This window comes from Phalacrocorax aristotelis, chromosome 12 (genome assembly GCF_949628215.1).
Source record: "Phalacrocorax aristotelis chromosome 12, bGulAri2.1, whole genome shotgun sequence".
Classification (NCBI taxonomy): domain Eukaryota; kingdom Metazoa; phylum Chordata; class Aves; order Suliformes; family Phalacrocoracidae; genus Phalacrocorax; species Phalacrocorax aristotelis.
In genome coordinates, this window is record NC_134287.1 from 23,035,439 (window position 1) to 23,054,432 (window position 18,994).

General features: G+C 48.9%; 1 protein-coding gene across 2 annotated transcripts in view; it reads right to left on the reverse strand.

Moving 5' to 3' along the window:
• STK32C (serine/threonine kinase 32C) overlaps positions 1-18,994 on the reverse strand; it is a 90,850-nt gene that overhangs the window by 21,674 nt on the left and 50,182 nt on the right. For both annotated transcript variants that reach the window (XM_075107871.1, XM_075107870.1), the window contains exon 2: positions 17,401-17,456. In XM_075107871.1, coding sequence (XP_074963972.1) covers positions 17,401-17,456 — 56 coding nt within the window. The remainder of the gene's footprint in view (positions 1-17,400; positions 17,457-18,994) is intronic.

Genomic DNA, 18,994 nt, shown 5'->3' on the forward strand with positions numbered 1-18,994 from the left:
TCGCTGCTCCTACCTGCTTCCACACCTGGTCCAGGTGGGATGCTGACGCTCACAGCCTGGGGGAAGGCATGGTGCAAGCGGGTACCTACTGCTGCTACTCTGCTGTCTTCTGCAAATACCCCCACATCTTTGGGCTCCTGAGGGGCACAGCGGCGGGCACACCGCCGCGGCACAGCTGATCCCCAGCTGTCACGGAGGAGTCCGTGCTGCGCACACCCACTGGGCTGCCCCCAGGCGCGGGCACCGGGCCTCCAGAGACACCTGCTGCTGCAGCAGCGTTTCTGCAATTAACGGTTTCAGCCAGTTGGGACCACTTTATAGCTACATCTCTAAGAATAACAGTCAGTAATTTAATAACACAGTCTCTCCTTCAGGTGCAAAGGTCAAAACTAGAACCTACCTACTCAGGTATAAAGCAAATTAAAAGGTGTAAAGTTGCAGTGAATAGAAAATGACTGCAATCCTCAGGAGCCACGCTGAGGTTACCAGCTCAACAAATCTGCCTTCACGTCTTCAGGAGATCATTTTGTTTTCTATTCCAAACACCTCACCACATTTCACTCCTTAAGATATTTTTCATGCAGTCTTACAACTTTACTTTTTCCCTGCTGAAAAGTTATGCTTTATCACAAGCTCGATGAAGGACTGGTTTGTCAGAACACCATAAATCATTAAAATCTCTTTAATTCAGTACTGCTGTACAGCAGCTGATAAAACTTTTATTCATAGCAAGCCTGTTGGTATTTTCAGGTCATGTCAATGCTTCCCTTAAAAATCCCTTTCTCAGTTGCTCATGCTAGAGACGAACACCTCCTCTGACCTAAAATAAAACCCGCTGTTCGAGATCACACCTCGGCATGCCATACATCAGCAATTTCAACTCTGTAGCCTCAAGAATGTGTTCGTGTTCTCACCTCGTGCACACCTGCAGACCTCCTTGAAGCTCAACAGACCCGTACAGATTTACATCATCTATGAACACGGCCAGCCCTCTGTGTACTGGGAAAATAAAACCCATTGCATAGGTATAGCCGGGACTGTGCTCAAAACATATCCAAAATCAGGCTTGCACATTTGTTTTTTTCAGAAGGAACCTCATTTCTGTCTTGCTGTTGACATAAATGGCGCACAACCAGCACACCCAGACTATGTCAGGAAAAGCTCTCACTGGCACCCGCACACAGCAAGCGGGGAGCCGAGTTCTTCTCTTTGGCATCTATCATGGAGTATTTTCCAATTTTCCTGCAAGAATTTGTGAGAGGGGGATGCAGAATGTTATCTACACGCTCTGAATCCTATGATTTAAAGCAATTTTAGGTGGTTCAGATTAAGCACTTCCTTTTAATGTCATGCTGAGAAAATAACATCTCGTCAGACATTAAGCAGATGTTTCTATAATCGAGTTTTAGATATGGGTGATTATTTGACTTGCAGCTCAAAAAAACATGTAAACTTCTTTGCCCCTGGAGAGACACTAATCCAAATAAACAAGGAAAACCTAAAGAAGTCACAGCACTTAAACCTAAGAAACGAAAAGGAAAAGGAGCATTTTTCTTTATGTTTGCCCTCGTCCCCCACCCTCTCCCCTCTTACACGCCAGCTATGTAGTTTCACTGTTTGATAGAAATTATACAGCCAAATATCTCAAAACCTGATGTCTTTACTGATTATCAACAAAAATGTAGGCATCTCGGATCATCCTCTGGTCACAGTCTTGAGCAAGTATCCTCGACGTGCAATGGCCCGGATTTGCTGACCTTCGGGACACTGAGCAGCAGACCCTCACTGGGGAGGTTTCGAAGTGGACGGGACAGTGTTTTCCACGGCACGGACGGCTCTGCCGAGAGCGGGGAGGAGGACAAACAGGGAGATGTGTTCTGGAGCTTTCACGCTTCCTACAGAAAGGCTGTTAGGCATCTAGATTTTTGTGTAGCTTTAATCACATGCTCGTATCTCTGCTGGGCTTTTCTGGCTTTAATGTTATTTAAAGAACGATGAGAAATCAGACCAACCTGCAAAAATCCCTGCAGACACCATGACCCATCTCTTTTCTGCCTTTTGGATGGATCCAAGCCTGGATCCACCATTTACTCCAGCTCAGCAGCACTCCACAGATCTAGACAAGGATCTGGGCCCCTGTGTACAACTACAGCTAACAAATCTTTTCTGAATAAAATGTGGAAAGTACATCTTCCTACGGCTGACACACATTTTGAGTTAAGTCTTGTATTTGGAGTCATCTTTCATTACGGCCATGATTATGTTGCATCTGTCCCTGCTCGTGGCAGAGGGGCTGGACTAGATGACCTTTAAAGGTCCCTTCCAACCCAAACCATTCTATTATTCTATGATTCCGTGATACATCTGTGATGTTTTATACGCTGGTGGAAGAGGCAGATGAATCATTTTTTTAGTTATGTATTTGATAAAACTTGGGAACAGAGAGAAATCTACTTATTTCCAATGAAGAATGGAAGGCTTTATTTAATCTCTGAACATAAATTAATGTCGAAGCTTTTCCTGATCCCAAGGCAAGAACACTCGCTGTGCTATTTCGAAAAACCTCATCGCTCATCTTGAAATGGCGCTGCCAGGCGATGGCATTGAGAGTGATGTGGACTAACATCTTCGTTTCTGCGCTGCTGCCGCAATGGGTCTCCCAGGCACCAAAGTTTCCATTCTGGGCTGAAGTAAATAAATATAGGTATAACTTTTCACCTAAGAAAGAAGGGGATACTCATGTTTCGCACAGTGCAAACCTTCGAAAGGAATTAATGCCACCTGCAGCCAAATGCTTAATTTTTCATTGGCAGAAGCTTGCTTGATTGCACTGTTGCGTTTACCACCAAATTGCTACAAAGGGATCTGCCCTGGGAGACGTCTCCTCTCGTGAAGGTCCTCTGCACTGGAAGATCATTTTTTCAGCACCAGGCCCAAGGCATTGCAAAATAACTGTAAGAGCTATTACACCACAGACGCTTGTACATAAGATGCCAGCAAATTGTGAAGTGACTCCCAGCATAAAGGTGAGCAAAGCTCACTTCAGTTCATTAGAAACAGCTAATACGAGAGCTATGAAAACCTCCCAAACTTTAATATCAGCTGTCAGGTCTGCCAACTGGCAGTCGGATATCAGAATAACCGTAAACAATTCTTACTTGACAGCAAATACCTCCGTGCACGTACTGCGCACGTTGCATTAACGCACAGTGCATTAATTCCTCCATCAACCCCAGCACCCCTCTCCAGGCCTACAGTCTGTAACTTGGCTGGATGAAAGTTTGGCCGCATTCAAGTCCCATCTGTTCAGATTTGTTTTAAAATATTGCATTAAAATCGGTAGTAGCTTTCCCTTGGGAAAAGGACAGTTCAAACCTAGACCCTGTAGGACCTGACCAAACATACCTTTATTTTCCCTTTGTCCTACACGCCCAACACTCAACAGAAAGCATTTGGAGGGCTACCGACAGAGAGCATACTAAAGAACTATCGAAGTGTACAAACAGCGAAAGTATCAATGAGAAAACATCGTCTTGGAAGTGAGGGGATTAATGATAATTTCTGGTTAAGACCAGCTTAGCATGCCTAGCACAACTCAATCAACTACTGATGAATTTCAGTGTGATCACTGTTGACCCTTCCTTTAAAAAAAGCAAGAAAGTGAATGTTCCGGCAGTGCCAGCATCTACCTCCGCACATGTAGGAACTCATTATACAAAATATACCGAGTCCCTTCTCCACGAGGAATCTCGTGCAATTCTTCTAATGATCGATTTCTGTCACAGCTGGCTGGAGAGAGCCACGTCTCCTGGCAGAGACAGCTGTAGGGGCCGGGGAGACGGAGGTGCCCTTCCAGATGGGGGCACAGGGGCTGTGCGCGAGCCTGGACATGGACGAACGCCGCGCTCCGCCTGGCTGCTCTCCTTCCTCCATCGCTGCGGCCGCCCCACCGCTGAGCCGAGCAGACGGGCTCTCCGTCACCAGCAGGCAAGGGGCTGCCTCCAGCCTGTCCTCAAGGAGCCACAGCTTTACTTTATGAGCCTTTCTATCAAACCTACAAACTAGTACTTACATATACCGTATCACCAAAATGAAGAAATATGCTTCATGCATGCAACAGCAGAGAAGAGGATCTTCCTACTGCGGCTCACCCGTTAGGCATCTGTGGAGCTTTTATGCTTCCACTCCTTAACGCAGCGGAGTTATTCGAGTGGCCCACCGTCATGCATGTCTCCAGGAACATCAGACAGCACTTACCGAGCCGAGCCATGGCTCTGACGGCAGCCTGGCCGCCCAGCGAGCTAGCAGCCACCCAGTCCAGCCCTGCCTGCTCAACGGCAAGCGCATTGATTTCGTAGCAAACTGTGCTCGCTGAATTAGTGGCACGGGGCATCGGGAAGGGGCAGATCAATACCCGAGCTCATTGCTGCCACCAAGCAGCAGTGTTTGACCACGGCTTAAGTTCTGCCTTGATCCTGGAAGCATCGCCCAGAAGAGGAGCTGCTGCTGAGAAAGGTACTCTGCCCAGGAACAACCCTGCGTATTTTATTCTCTCTGATAGCCAAAAGATGATAGCAGGGGGCTAAAACCTAGTTTTCTCACCTTATGCAAGCGTTCTCCTGTAAGTTTGCATTTGAATATATTTCCCTACTGAGGAAATAAGGTAGAGCAGAGCGGAGGTGAGAGCCTCGGGATGCAGCACAATGCACGGACCTCTGCAACAGGCACACGTAGGGCACTGTTTCGTAACGAGATGAGTGGCGGCCAAACAAAGCTCCTACATCCTTGCTAAATGGCACTTGTCAAAACGGCAGCCGTGAAGAAAGGGCTGGTTCTTATTTAATCTTCAGTGTGGTTTGGTTTAACTGCACCATTTGCTGAATACGAACAGTTATATATTTTATACTGCACTGCCCTTTATTTAGAGGAATTTTTAGCACTTACTTTTAAAAAGAATTTCTAGATCAAAAGTAATAATATAGCACAACAATCTTACTGCAACTCTGTGAGTGAACAACATTAATAGAAGGATTCTTGATGGATTTTGTACATAAATAGTAACTAAATGGGAGGTGAGAGTGAAAAGCAGAGACACAAAAGACTTCTCTCTAATAAATACTGCTACTTTCCTTAAAAAAAAAAAAATCCCATGTGTTTACAGGCCAGAGTTTTCCTGAGGGAGGTAGCATTCCTGATCATACAGAAAAAGTATAGTCCATTGCAGCTGTGATGGGTCAATAAGAATAAAAAAAGTATAAAACGTTAGAAAAGCATTTCTGCAATTGTCAAAGCGATACCGTAGCTAAGGTTTTATTTCAGAGAACAAAATCCCCGGTTTGTGTGAAAATGGAAAGCACTAAATTTAGAATTCATCAATGTTTTCATTCCTAATCTTTTTATCTTTGTGTGACTATTGAAACGGCTAGTATTTTTGCTATCCACATGACATAAACAAACATGCCTAGAACTTTTCAGCAGGTGACCCTCGCTAGGTTGTGGCTGACGGCCCCTCGCTGCCCCGAGAGCTCCTGCACCGCCGCGGAGGGGTCGTGTCGCACCTTGGGGACGGCCAACAGCATCATTAATGGAAAGGCAGATGGAGGAAAGCAGCACTCAGGGACTCAGAACCACCAAAAATCACATCCTATTACTCTGCTGCTCACAAAACTTGTTCTTTATTTCATGGCCATTGTCTCAGAAGCTTTTTGCTTGTGACAGGCTGAGCAGCTTGACCTTTCCCTCTGGCCGTTCTTCGCTTCCCCATTTCCCCAATGCCGAAAGCAGTTTTAGCAGAAAGATATAGCAATAGAGACAAAGAGAGAGCCGGTACCTAAATGACAGGACAGAACACAGCCTAGGCATGAGAATTAGTCATTTCTGCCTCTTCCCCCCACAGCCCATCAGCCTTACGCAGAGAACAAAACGAGAAGTAGAGAAGTCCCAGTGCACAACTTCTGACAGTGTGCTTGGACACGTTAGGAAGGTTTTCTGCCCCTGAAGAGCGGCAGGGTCTCCAGGACGCAGGGCAGCACCTGCCCTGCTCCGCTCCGAAACCAGGCACGCTCGCATGCGTGGCCGAGCCCCGCACTCACGCGCTCTGGGTGCTCCACGCGAGAGACCCAGCCAGCGCATCTGCTGCAACACGGCAAGGTTTTCTGTCTGTACAAACATTTGTACCACACCTGGCTGAATTAATTAATTGTCAGAGAGCAGCCAGACAAATATCAAGCTCCTGAGAAACTGGAGAGAGCAGCAGCTCTTCGCCGCTTGCTGTTGGTAAAATGTCACCCTTTGTGCAACAAATATGCATTCCTGTTCCCTTAAATGTTTCCTAATGAAGTAGGTATTCTATACAACGTAGGCCCATTTTTCAGCAAGCTTTTCCAGGCAGAAAGAGAACGAAAATACTCATGAAAATATCCAATGTGTTGCACTTTGACAATTCCAGCTCTTTTCTGACCACTGCGCATGGGCCTCGGACGTCACGGTGTTCACGCACCATCCGGCTGAACAAGCAGCAGCGCTGCACCAATGCAAAGCTGGGTAGCACACTCGGACATGGGCATGAATAGGAAAGGTGTATCAGAAATTCTTTTACCTCTATTTACACCAAATGAGTCCAGGATCCCTAGATTTTGTAAGGAATATGGTCACACTAACGATTTTAAGTAACACTATAAATAAACCATAACTGAGGCTAACCTGGTTACGTTCATCAGGCAAATTGTATAGCTTTTACACTACAATTAGGTAGCGAAACTATAAGGCCAAAAAGTTATAAATAAAGCCTGTCTAGAGAACCACAGACCTTTTGCAAAAGGACATCTTACGTCAGCAACATGCCCTGCCCCTTTTGAAGGACAGACACCCATACAAGTGGACCCGGCCTATTACATGGCTTAAGAAATAGCTTGTAGTTCAAATCCATGGTGTTGGTGCTTCCTCCCTCGGGGGCTAATGACCCACAAGAGGAAGGCAGCACCTAGCAACCATCATAAGCTCCGTGTGTTTGTGTAGGTACGTGTGTATATACATACGCACGTATCTACCTACCTACCTATCCTCATTGCTCTCCCAGTAGAACCCAGTTCCACAAGTCAGAGCAACACAACGGAAAATCCTGTTTTACTTCTCACATTCAGTTCCACAGCAGTAAAGGAGCACCTCTTGACTGCATCATTACTGAGTTACCGCTTGGGACGTGCTCGCCAGCCTGGGGACAGGGACCAAGGGCCAAGGTGCACGGGAACACGGGAAAAGGTGCTCAAAGGCTGAGGCAGGGGTCACCAAACTCTGAAGCCATGCAAAATAGAAATGGTACATAAATAGAAATGAATTAGAAATGGTACGTAAAACCAACAGAGAGGTCTCTGCAGACTCAGCTGGCTGGCGTGCAGCTCGGGGTGGCCAAATGCCGGGCAATACGGTGGTGGTGGGAGGGAGGAGACTCTGTCCCAAGCAGAAGTAACAAGAAATGCACTCTCGTGGTCTCCGCAACCTTGTCATGTGAAATGCCCATCCCTCCACACAGCCTTTATGATCCATCTCTAAAGGTCTATTCCATGACAGCTTTTTCCACATCCTCTTTTTGCCTGTCTCCAGAATCCATCACCATGGTTCATCCGGGAAACAAGGCAAAGCACTACCTAACCCTTGAAAGACTGGAGAAGAGGCTGTTTCTAAGGAGAAAGGTAGGCAGGGAAATGGGGAGGAACAGAAGCATGTCATGTGCTCATCAACGGGAAAGACACTTCCGAGTAAGTCTGGCTCATGAGCAGGGGCAGGTCTAGCCTAGGAGCTGCAGCTGACTCGGGGTGCACAACACGGGAGAGAAGCCTCTCTGACGGCAGCAGAATTATATCAAATCTACCGTTACAACAACAGTTTCTACTGTTAATTGCATACCAGCTGCATCAGTTTCTGTTTGTACTTCTCAGGTTCCACTTTTTCTTCAATGCTGAGACTCAGAAAATCTCAGTTGCCTGTCGCTGGCCTGTGGGCAGCTCCTGTATTCACCATTGAAAAACCAGAAGGACAGAACCGCACCCAGCACAGATTCTCTGCATTTGTGCCTGTACAATCACTACGTGATACAGATTTGTTTTTAAGCAGTGCACAGACACTTAAATAGGAAGTTACGAACTCCAGACCTCTTTGAATGCTGATCCAACCCACAAGAAGAAATATATCATGTGAAGAAAAGCAGAAAGTCTCCTTCCGCAAACATCATTGAATTATGGTGCTGCCGAGGGTAACAAAACAGGTACACCCCGTAATGCTCTGGGTAAACCCAGATGATATTTCCTTCTACAATCTATTATAAAAGTGCTTAGGGAACATTTGCTGTATCATGCTGATGTAGTCATAATTTCATAAGAGCAGAGGATGTTGTTCCTTATCATTTATGACATTAAGTGCTCTATAATTGGATTATCCAACCACAAGCATTAATAGAACATCCCAAACTCATAAGTTGCAGCTTCTAAGGACCTGTAGATGATTTTGATGTCCAATGTAGCTTCAATTCTCTTGTCGCCAAATCCTGCATCTGATGTAAAACATCCCATGCTCTCGGTTCAACTGTCCAGCTTGTGGGGGTGTGCTGCCTGATGGCTTGTCAGACCAGAAGAAAGATCCAAATGCTGGTCATATTTAAGCCACTGAGAGGCTGATACTTGACATTAGCAAAGCAGGGCACATCTCTTCGCTTTAAAAATAAGGCTTTTTTGTATCAGCCGTGTTAGACCATCAGCCTGCACGTTGGCTGCACGGCTGGCACAGAGGGCAGGCAAAGACACCACTGCCACCAAAGAGGAGGCACAGCCCCTCGGGTAGCTTGCAGCGGAGCACAGCTGAACTGGTGTTGCTCTTTAGAGTAATGCTAGAAGAACACGATTTCCAGAGTTTTCACTCTTCTGTGTCTGCTGCCATCAGTGCGATGGGCAGCATGGGTGATCATAGAATCATCAGATCATTAAGGTTGGAAAAGGCCTCTAGGATCATCAAGTCCAACCCTCAACCCAACACCACCATGTCTCCTAAACCATGCCCTGAAGTGCCACGTCTACACGTCTTTTAAATACCTCCAGGAACGGCTCAGGACTACCACATCACAGCTCTGTGCCTCGCATCCACGCGTCCCAGAAGTTTGAATAAATAAATGGATGGATGCTGGGCTGGAGTGAGAGCGCAGGACTACGAGCATGCACAGGCTGCTGCTGGCGAGATGGCCCGCTCCAGTGGTATGTGCCACGCAGAGGGCTGGGGCTGCAGGAGACCCCCTGCACCAGTTACCCTCCTCCTTCCCCAGTGCAACAAAGAATGAAGACACGCAGAGGGAGAAGTGCAGCCGGAGCAGCGCATGGTGCCGGCACGTCACCGCAGCCAGAGCAGCACGTGGCGCCGGGACATCACCACAGCCGGAGCAGTGCGTGGCGCCGGGACATCACCGCAGCCGGAGCAGTGCGTGGCGCCGGGACATCACCGCAGCCGGAGCAGTGCGTGGCGCCGGGACATCACCACAGCCGGAGCAGTGCGTGGCGCCGGGACATCACCGCAGCCGGAGCAGTGCGTGGCGCCAGGATGTCACCGCAGCCAGAGCAGCACGTGGCGCCGGGACATCACCGCAGCCGGAGCAGTGCGTGGCGCCGGGACATCACCACAGCCGGAGCAGTGCGTGGCGCCGGGACATCACCACAGCCGGAGCAGTGCGTGGCGCCGGGACATCACCGCAGCCGGAGCAGTGCGTGGCGCCAGGATGTCACCGCAGCCAGAGCAGCACGTGGCGCCGGGACATCACCGCAGCCGGAGCAGTGCGTGGCGCCAGGATGTCACTGCAGCCGGAGCAGCGTGTAGCGCCGGGACATCACCGCAGCCGGAGCAGTGCGTGGCGCCAGGATGTCACCGCAGCCGGAGCAGCGCATGGCGCCGGGACGTCACTGCAGCCGGAGCAGCGCATGGCGCCGGGACGTCACTGCAGCCGGAGCAGCGCGTGGCGCCAGGATGTCACCGCAGCCAGAGCAGCACGTGGCGCCAGGATGTCACTGCAGCCGGAGCAGTACATGGCCATGGGATGTGCCAGCGGCTAACTCTTAGACTACAGACATCAGGTTTAATATTGCACTTACAAACACAGACATCCTTTTTCCTTTTCATGTCATGCTAGCTTTTTTAAAAATAAAATAAAATAAATAAAAAAAAATATAAAACTTAAAAACATTTTCTATTTCCTGTCTCCTTTTTAATTCCATTTGTACAGTTCAGAGGCAGTAGGGGAAGGAAAAAACACAGAAAAAAACCCAGAAACCAGCTCTGATGTGGATACCAGAAGCAGGCACTAGTGACACCCCTGGGGCCAACAACATTAAAGAATGAGAGCGAGGTAAGAATGAGGAAACTGTGGGGATGGGATCATTCAGCACCCTTTGTTCTTCCCTTTTCCATCACTTAACACCGTTACAATTGCTAGTGACAGTTTATCGCGCCGCCAACACACGACACACAAATAGCGCTGGCGCACCGGCACCAGCACTTCCCGAGGCGTCACCACCAGCACTCCGACGTTTTACATCAGTGCGTCCTACAGGGAAATCAGGACCGGCGCCCCCACAGTGGCAGCCTGCCCCACCGCCTGCCCCACCGCCCGCCCCACCTGCCCCAGCGGAGGCGGAAGGGGGACGCCTCAGCGTCACACCTGGGCCCACTCCTCCTGGCAGCCCAGGGCTCTGGTTCTCCCAAAGAGGAGCTCCACCGCATTATAACGCAGGCTCACGCCGGGAGGGATCCAGTCTGCTGGGCTTGCTTACGGCTTCATGAATTAAACATTTGTGTCAGCTTTCCTAGGAAAATGAGGTTATAGGCTTTTTTTTTTCACCCTCACTCCTACCAACTTTTAGGACTGTTGGCCAGTTTCAGCCAGACTTCACAGACGAACAGACATCTCAAAGATGTAAAAGTTTCTCTCAACTTTGTGAAAACCAATCAGACAACACAAAAGACAGAGATCCAGAAGGAGGGAAAGGGTCCATCGTTGATTAAACCACATTATTAGACACCTCATGAATTCATCACACCAAATCAGGCTTTGCTGCTATGCATGAGTTAGAAGAAACAAGCTTTGTTTTGGCAACATGGCACTAGAACCTCTCGTTTTTGGTGCACTTTGATGGCAAAAGACGACTTGACAAGAGAAAATGACAAAACTTTAGGCGAGGAGTAAAGAGGCACTTTCCCCAACAGCTCCGCTAGCACGAGGCGGAGCACGTCCTCCAAGTGTGGGGGAGCAAACCAAAGGAGAACGTCTTCTGGGTTGTTTTGTAGTGGATAGAGAGAGATTGGCTCAGGTGCAGGTTTTATTCTTGGTTGCACGTAAGACCTGCAGTGCATTTCTCAGCTCCCAACATGCAGCTAGCACAACCAGCATGCTCTGCCTGTCCCCCACGGCCCAGGAAGGGAAGCGTAAGAGGAAGGAACTGCGTGAGCAGCTTGTGCATAAGGAGAGGGTGTCACACGCTGCACCAGAAAAGCCATCCTTACCCTGTGAAGGGGCTTCAGCAAAATACACAGGAGACTTCCCCTTACACAAGATGCAATGGATCAGAGGACAGACTAGAGCAAGCTCAGGGTTAGCACCTGTCTGATGATAAGCGTCCCATTCAAATGCCACGATTTGCACCAGCATCCCACCTTCCTCCAAACCTCCTGATGACTAGGAGCCAGCAGGTTTCAGGACGTGGGAGGGCCAGAGGCTGTCTGAGCTGCACGCTGAGAAACTGTAGGGGCAAGGGGCAAGCCTGGCACACGAAGCAAAGCCATCCTGCTCAACAGCCAGCTCCTGGGAGCTGCCACTCGTGCATGTCCCTCTGCAGGGGACCATACACCTCCCTGCGCACTCATGCAAAGGGACAGCCCGAGACAGGGGATGCAGCAGCAGTGGCAGCCCCAGGGGAGGCGATGCCACCCCACCACGGTGCTCTGCCCTGGGGCAAGTCCCGACCCGCGTGTGCAAACATCAGCAGGTTTTTGGGTGGAGGAGGGTGCTTCCACCCTCCGCTCTCTTATGCTGCTTTCCTGTCCACAGCCTCCCAGCTGTCGGCGCGCACATCGGTCCCACCTCCCATCCCACCTCCGGTCCCACGCCAGGGTGACTCATCCACAGGGAACGACGGGGGCTGAAATAAACCCCAGGCAGTTTGTAATGCAAATGATAATAAGGCACTGGGTATATAATAACAACAAAAGTGGGCAGCTTTTACTATAAATCACTGTCTTATGAAGTCTGATCCTTCAGAAACCCCAAACACATCCCCGGTGGGGGTGAGCAGCATCATGTCCCAGGCCTCCTTTCAGCTGAAGTCACAGCTCACTCCGACACTTGAGATCATTTGGCAGCGTTTTCTGCTCTGTAATCATACTGCTGCTGCCGCCCCTGCAACCCGAGATCTGGACAGTAGGGTAGTGTTGGACCACATCCTCACTTCAGCTTTTCCTTCTTCACCATTCTCTCTCCCGAGCCTTTTACTGATGACACACAGCTTAGCAACACCCAAGAAAGAAAAAAAACCAGTAAATCACTAAACAGTATCTAGGAGGTTGCATCAGAGGATCACCCTCCGCGTGCTCCGTGCTTTCTCATATACCCACTCGTGGTCACTGCCAGAGGAGGGGTTTGGGCAGATGTGACCCCTGGCCAGGGGAGCTGCTCCTGTGCCGGACGTTACGGTGAAGCACGTCCTTCACCCCATTACTCCTGCAGTTGGGCATCTCCTGCCTGGAGGACCTGCGACGTCCCACACGACGCCCTGTGCAGCTCTGGCGTCCAAGCGGGACGGTGCCTGAGCGGCGCGGGGGCAGCAAGCAGGGGCCCTCCCTCCGGCAGGGCTGGGGCCAGCGGAGCCTCGCCCAGGCAGGGCTGGGTGGTCAAACAGCAGAGGCTCGAGGTGCCCCCGGGCCTCACGGACACCCCTCGCCTGGCTGCCCCGTCCCGGCTAACCACGCTGCCCTTTTCAAAAGCAAAGGCATCTTCACCCCCGGAGCCTCCGGACAAGGCGGCGGGCCCTCCCGGCACCCTCTGCCGCCTGCGAACGAGCGGCAGCGCCGACGCCGGCCGGGACGCGCGTCCTGGGGCCCTGCGGTGGCTCTGACAAACCCTCGGCCCCTCGCGACCTCCAGCACAGCAAAGCAAAAAACAAGGGCAAAAAAATATCCGTGGTATTTTAATACCAAAGGATTGTGTTTGTAGCCTTTCTTTTGGGGGAAAAACACCGAACAGTTATAAAGCCGGAATACAAAGATCAAGGATCAAAGTTGTGTTGGTATCAAAGAGGGATTCAGCTGAGAATAGATTTTAAGGGAATTTTATTTATGGTGTATCTACTGGGTGGGCTTTTTTGACCTTTAGAAAATGGATTAAAGCTTTTCTATACCCAGCTTCAGGCTGTGTGAATTATTAAAGCAACAAAATAATGAATTTAAAGGACTTTTGCAAAGCAAACCACGTCGCAAGCCAGCTTTCTCTGTGCGGGTGGGTGAGGAGCCCCCAGGGAGCAGGGCCCCCTCAGCAGGCTCCTGAGCAGCGAGGCCACCCCGCGCGGGGAAGGCGGCCACCTCCGCCCGCCGCCGCCATGCCCCGAGGACGCCGTCCCCGCCATGGGGCCTGCGCGACCCCCACCCGCCGCCGCGTGCACCGCCAGGCCGGGGGGCTGCCTGGGGCAGGTCCCAATCAACCCTCATCATTTACTCAAAATAAAGAAGAAAAAGAAGGCAAATGAAAGCAACACCCCCAGGCCCCTGCGGGCTGCCTGCACCGGCCCATCTGCCCCGAGACATAGTTGTTCTCTCTGGAAAATTTCATTTCATGTTGCTGCTTATTCCAGCCTCCATCCCCTGGTTTAATCCCTTAAGTCCAACAGCAGACAAAGACATTAATCTGTGCTGAAGAACTTTGTTTTTAATTCTTCTTGGCAGTAAAGTGAAAATAATGAATTCCCATAACCCTACCCTGTTCTTTATCCCTTGGAAAAGGTCGCGGTGGCTGATTCGAGGGAGAATCAAGAGGGAGGCCCAGGTGGGAGGAAAGATACAGGGGCAAACACTCCCTCGGCTGCCTGCCGGTTCGAACAGACAAAGACTTGAGCCAGGAGAGGTCAAGTTTTAAGAAGGGAGACATCAGGATACCTGCAATGCAACCAACGCTGCCTGGGATTTCCAGGTCTCACCATGTCTCTCATGAAGCGTAAGGAAACTCGCAGGGTGTTTCCCATTACAACGGGGGTCACAAATTGCATCACATTCTGGAAATCCTCTGCTGGCTGCTGCTCCTTGGGTCCGGCAACAGACCAGCTAAAACCTGAGCAATGCTGCTGCTTGCGGAAGGAGGCTGTGCTACAGCAGAAACATAACGCTCCCATTAAAACACTGAAAATCAAAAATTATTACCTCTGATATGTATGGAAAATATTACCGATTTGCTAATTTGAGCGAACGTGGAATTCAGCATGACCTTCATTTGATTAATAGTATCTTAAAGATGATTAAACCCATCTCTAGGAAACAGCAATCGGCCGGGTTTTGCAGGAATGCCAGAGCCACAGCTCAGGGCTCTCCAAAGCCTATTGGCTTTCCAAATCTAAAACCCATTTCTGAATTCCTCTCTCCTACCCTTGGTATGGTCCCTGTACGAAGGACCACGCAGTCTGTCCTGAGAGGTGCACAGAACGAGAGTGGAAAGCAAATACGTTGCCCCAAGCTACCCAGCGGGTTGCTGCCTCCTGGGTCCCATCCCTACGAGATCACACGGTGTCACAGATTTCACAGGTCGCTCATTGCACACTGAGGGTCCGCATCCCCATTTTGAGATGGACGGGACACCGGCTCCTAAATATCTTCCTGAATTTGGGCAGCTTAAATCAACAAAAGCAACTAAGTCACTCATAAATTTCAAATAAGAGTTTTCAGGTAGGTAGTTCTACATTTTCTATAATTAAATGCAAGTTGTAAATGACTTTGTAAATGTAAAAAGCTTTTCTCAGTATCAAAGGAAATTTAGCATATGGACATAATTATCCAGAAAGATGACAGATGAATCATTTCAGAGTTTTGTTGAAAGTGTATATACAATTCTGATGCCTGATAGACTGCTACGTGCTAGACTTAACCTTTCTTTAACATAAACAGAAAAGGAAGCAGCCATGAGAAGCAGCTCGCTTCAGAGCCAGAAAGGTCCTGCCCTGGGACAAGAATATGTTTTTCTTCTTTTCAGGTTCTGAGTAGAATTAATTTTCCAGCACCAAGTGCTGCTGTTCAACAGAATAAAACCTCTTTTCTCTGGGAGGTTTACATTTGGAAGCACCACTCTTCTGTGAGCTTGAAAAAAATGTTAGCTGCTATTTTTTAGTAAGATTTTGAGTTAGGTTTTGTGTTTGACAATGAGCAGCAGTCACAGGACCGTGAAAGTTCCCGTTCTCACCTCAGCATCTGGGAAGACTTGCCTCTGCTGTTTGCTTTACCTTTACAGCACTACCCTAAGGCAGGACCTGAGCTTGTATTTAATCATTCTCCATCATTCAATATAACCTCAGGAATCTGACATAGCTCTGCTGCCAGCTCTCACCGCCTCTTGCTCGAGGGACATGGCTGCAAATATGGGTGCCTACTTAAAACCACCTCTCCCCGACTTGCCCACTACTCAGCGTTGCATTTTCATTCCTGCTGATCCCATGTGGACTTACAGCAAAGCCAGGCGGGAATTCGCGTGGGTAGACTGTGCCCTGAGCACAGCAGAACAGTGCAACAGATACCTCAGCGTTCGTCAGTTAACTGAGGCTGCGACAAAATCTCTTCGTTAGCAAGCAGTGCTAATGACAGCACCGTGACTCATAGTGTCCGTCCTCTTGACTCCAGGAAGAGCTGGACTCTACCACATTGAGACTGCGGTTGGACTTTACTGCTACTGTTTCTCAAGACTGAAGCTGCTTAATACCTTTTAAGTATTTAAAAGAAGTTTTTCAGTAATCAGTAAAAATTTGGGCTCTTCTGGCCAAACAGGTCTCAGATCTCCCGAGAAATTTCTGCTTTTGCAAAGTTTCCAAGCATCCGAACAAAGTTTCCGAGCATCGAATGCAGCAGGTCAGGCTGCTCACATGGCCATCGCCCGGTGTCACACTGCCTCGGTAGGGCTGTAACGGGCAGAGCGAGAACGCAAAGGACAGTGCGGTTCATCTCCTGGGCCAGAGTCAGATTTTCTTCCCCTCACAGTATGAGCTTTTAGTCAAAGTAAGATGGGAGAAACCAGTCAAGATGACCAGACCAGAAATAAACAAGAGAGGATACAGCTTTCCCCTGATCTCTCAGCTTGTCTTCAGTCTATGTCATCAGCGTGTGGAGACACGGAGGCGCTTGTGCTGTCCTCTGAACTAGTCCGTGCTATTTCACAAGTTCAGTATCGCACATTTTGCACAATTTCAAAGGCCCATTTCCTTGCCCCAACACCCAGTCCTGGCACAAAGCCCTGCACCACACAACCGTCACATGAGGAGATTATGACAACAAAATTCAGCAATTTTCACGAATCATCGCCAGGGTTATCACTCCTACAGCTCCCATCCATCGGTGCCAGCCTCTCGGCTAAACAGAGGGGCACAACTACTCTTGGGGCACAGTAAAATGCAGGTGACAAAATAACTACAGAACAGCACCAATGCAATCGAGCCTCGTGCTTGTGCAAGGACCTACACACTGAACTTCATGCTTACAGTGCAAACAAATCATGTAAAATGCCACAACAGAAGCAGCAAAGAGTTATCTACACAGAGACTGAGTGAGAGTCAGTGGAAAAGGGAATGAAAAAGGAATAAAACTAGGAAATCAACCAGTAACTGATCCCCAGAGCTATCCAGCTTTTTGATCATCACCTCCCACCTTCTCCCACATGCTTGGCAAAAAACATGCTTGTTAAAAATAAACAACAAAAACTCTTCAGCATAACTCATTTCTGAGTGGGAAAACAGCCTGGGGCTTCAGAGAGCCCTGTTGACCGCATTGTGCCAGCTCAATCACCCCAGACGACTTCCAACACCTTCCTGACTTACTGTCCCCATCTCACAACCTATAAACCCTCTCAGCAAACAAAGAACATAATGAATATTTGCCATGAAATGGTCACAAGTGTGCTGGTAGTTTAAAATACACCTGTTCCACCCAGGTGCCAAGAACTAAAGCAATGCCAAATGGCAACAAGGTATTTTCCTGAACACATTTTTCCTGTGTTTACTTAGGAGCCATCATCCGACAATAAAAACAGCCTATTTCAGCACCATTACTGTTTCAGTAAAGTGTAGGTACATAAAAGCAGGCACCTGATAAAACATACAAGCGAACTCAAGACCGAGGGTTCAAGCCTACCTTGCCAAAGCTTCCCTTGCCAATCGCCCGGAGAATCTGGAAGTGGTCAAAGTTCACTACAAGGTAAAGAAAAAAGAATTTAAATTTGTAAATGCTTTACTGCAACGATCTTATATTTAAAAAGAAGACAAGGAGACAACTAAAGAGTATTGGTCAAGCTTTTATTAAAAGTCACCACCTCCCGGGGAAGATGCAGGACAGCAGTTGTTTTTCCTTCAACAGTCTTGTTTTTACCTGCTTGAAGTAGCTAGCGAAGAGGTTGAATTAGGTTACTAAATAAGTGGTTTAGCACCAGCTAAAGCACAGCTCCGACCTGTGTCGGTACAGGAGGAGTCTCACAGAGATGCCGCGAGCGCGTGGGCAGAGAACGCCGGGCAGCCGCACGTCCCACGCCGCGGGCGGCCGCTGCTCTCCACGCGCCCGGCTCCGTACTCCTGTGCACGTTCGACAGCCAGTTGGTCTGGTATGAGTGCTTTCCAAAGGACAACATTCAGCGGACAGCGACAGACTTCTGCTCTTCATGTGCAAACCAGATCTTCACGTGTACCAGATCTGTTCTTTTTTTCAGAGCTACGGTGAGGAGTAATGACAAGAAAGGACAGTGCAGCTATAACACTAAAGCTACTGCCTTGATCAGCAGCGCCTGCAAACAAAATTATTTTTACTAAATTATTGCTGTGAACTAATCTAATATCAGTCTTAAATAAATAAAAAAGATAGATCTGTTTATACCAATAATGAGATAAACCCTATTGCATACAGTTAGAGTGCCTCGCAGGCAAACTAATAAATAAATACTGTCACAAAAGCCAATGTAAAGGATACAGCATTACTCCCATTTCACAAATTGCCTCTTTATAACTCAGTTCCTTAATGTCCTCACGGCTCAGTAAGCTGCAGGGCTGAACCGAAGCCCGTGGTGCACCCACAGGCTGCTGCACAGGCACATGCTTTAGCTTTCGGTCGGCCCTAAAGAGGTCAGGCAGTTGGACTAGGCAAGGAGGTCCCTTCCAACTGAACCATTCTGTTCTATTCCAAGCCCAGTGTGCTCTCAAAGTGGCTGGATGGGTTTAGGAGGAGCTCGCCGGTGGTCTGAGCTGCACCCTGCTCAGCTCCAGCAGTCAGTCCTTAACATTTCTACCATGAGACCCTGAGTGTGCAAGGGGACCCTCAGCATTTTATCCCCAGAAGGCTCTGAAGGCTGGACAAAGAAATGCTTGGTATGGCCTTGGGGATTTGCAGCGTGAATGATGCGTGACACGGTCAACAGAGAGCACTGAACCTGTGTTTGACTGACAGTGGAGACCAAAATCACACAGGAAGAGTGGGAGCATGGAATACACCATAAATATTCTGAGTCCCACTCCCAGATTTTAAATAAATGCACATCTGTCATCTCTGAGCATGAATCAAAGGCCCACGCATGCCCATGGAGTTCCTATTACCCTTCTGTGCTAGGCTTATATCCAAAATATTGTTATTGTCACTTTTGTGGGACATTTGCTGCAGGAGAACTCGGAAAACTTTGCCAAATGGAATTGAAAACAGAGTCTGGGCCAGCTCCTACCACGTATCTCCCCCCGCTCCATAAGCA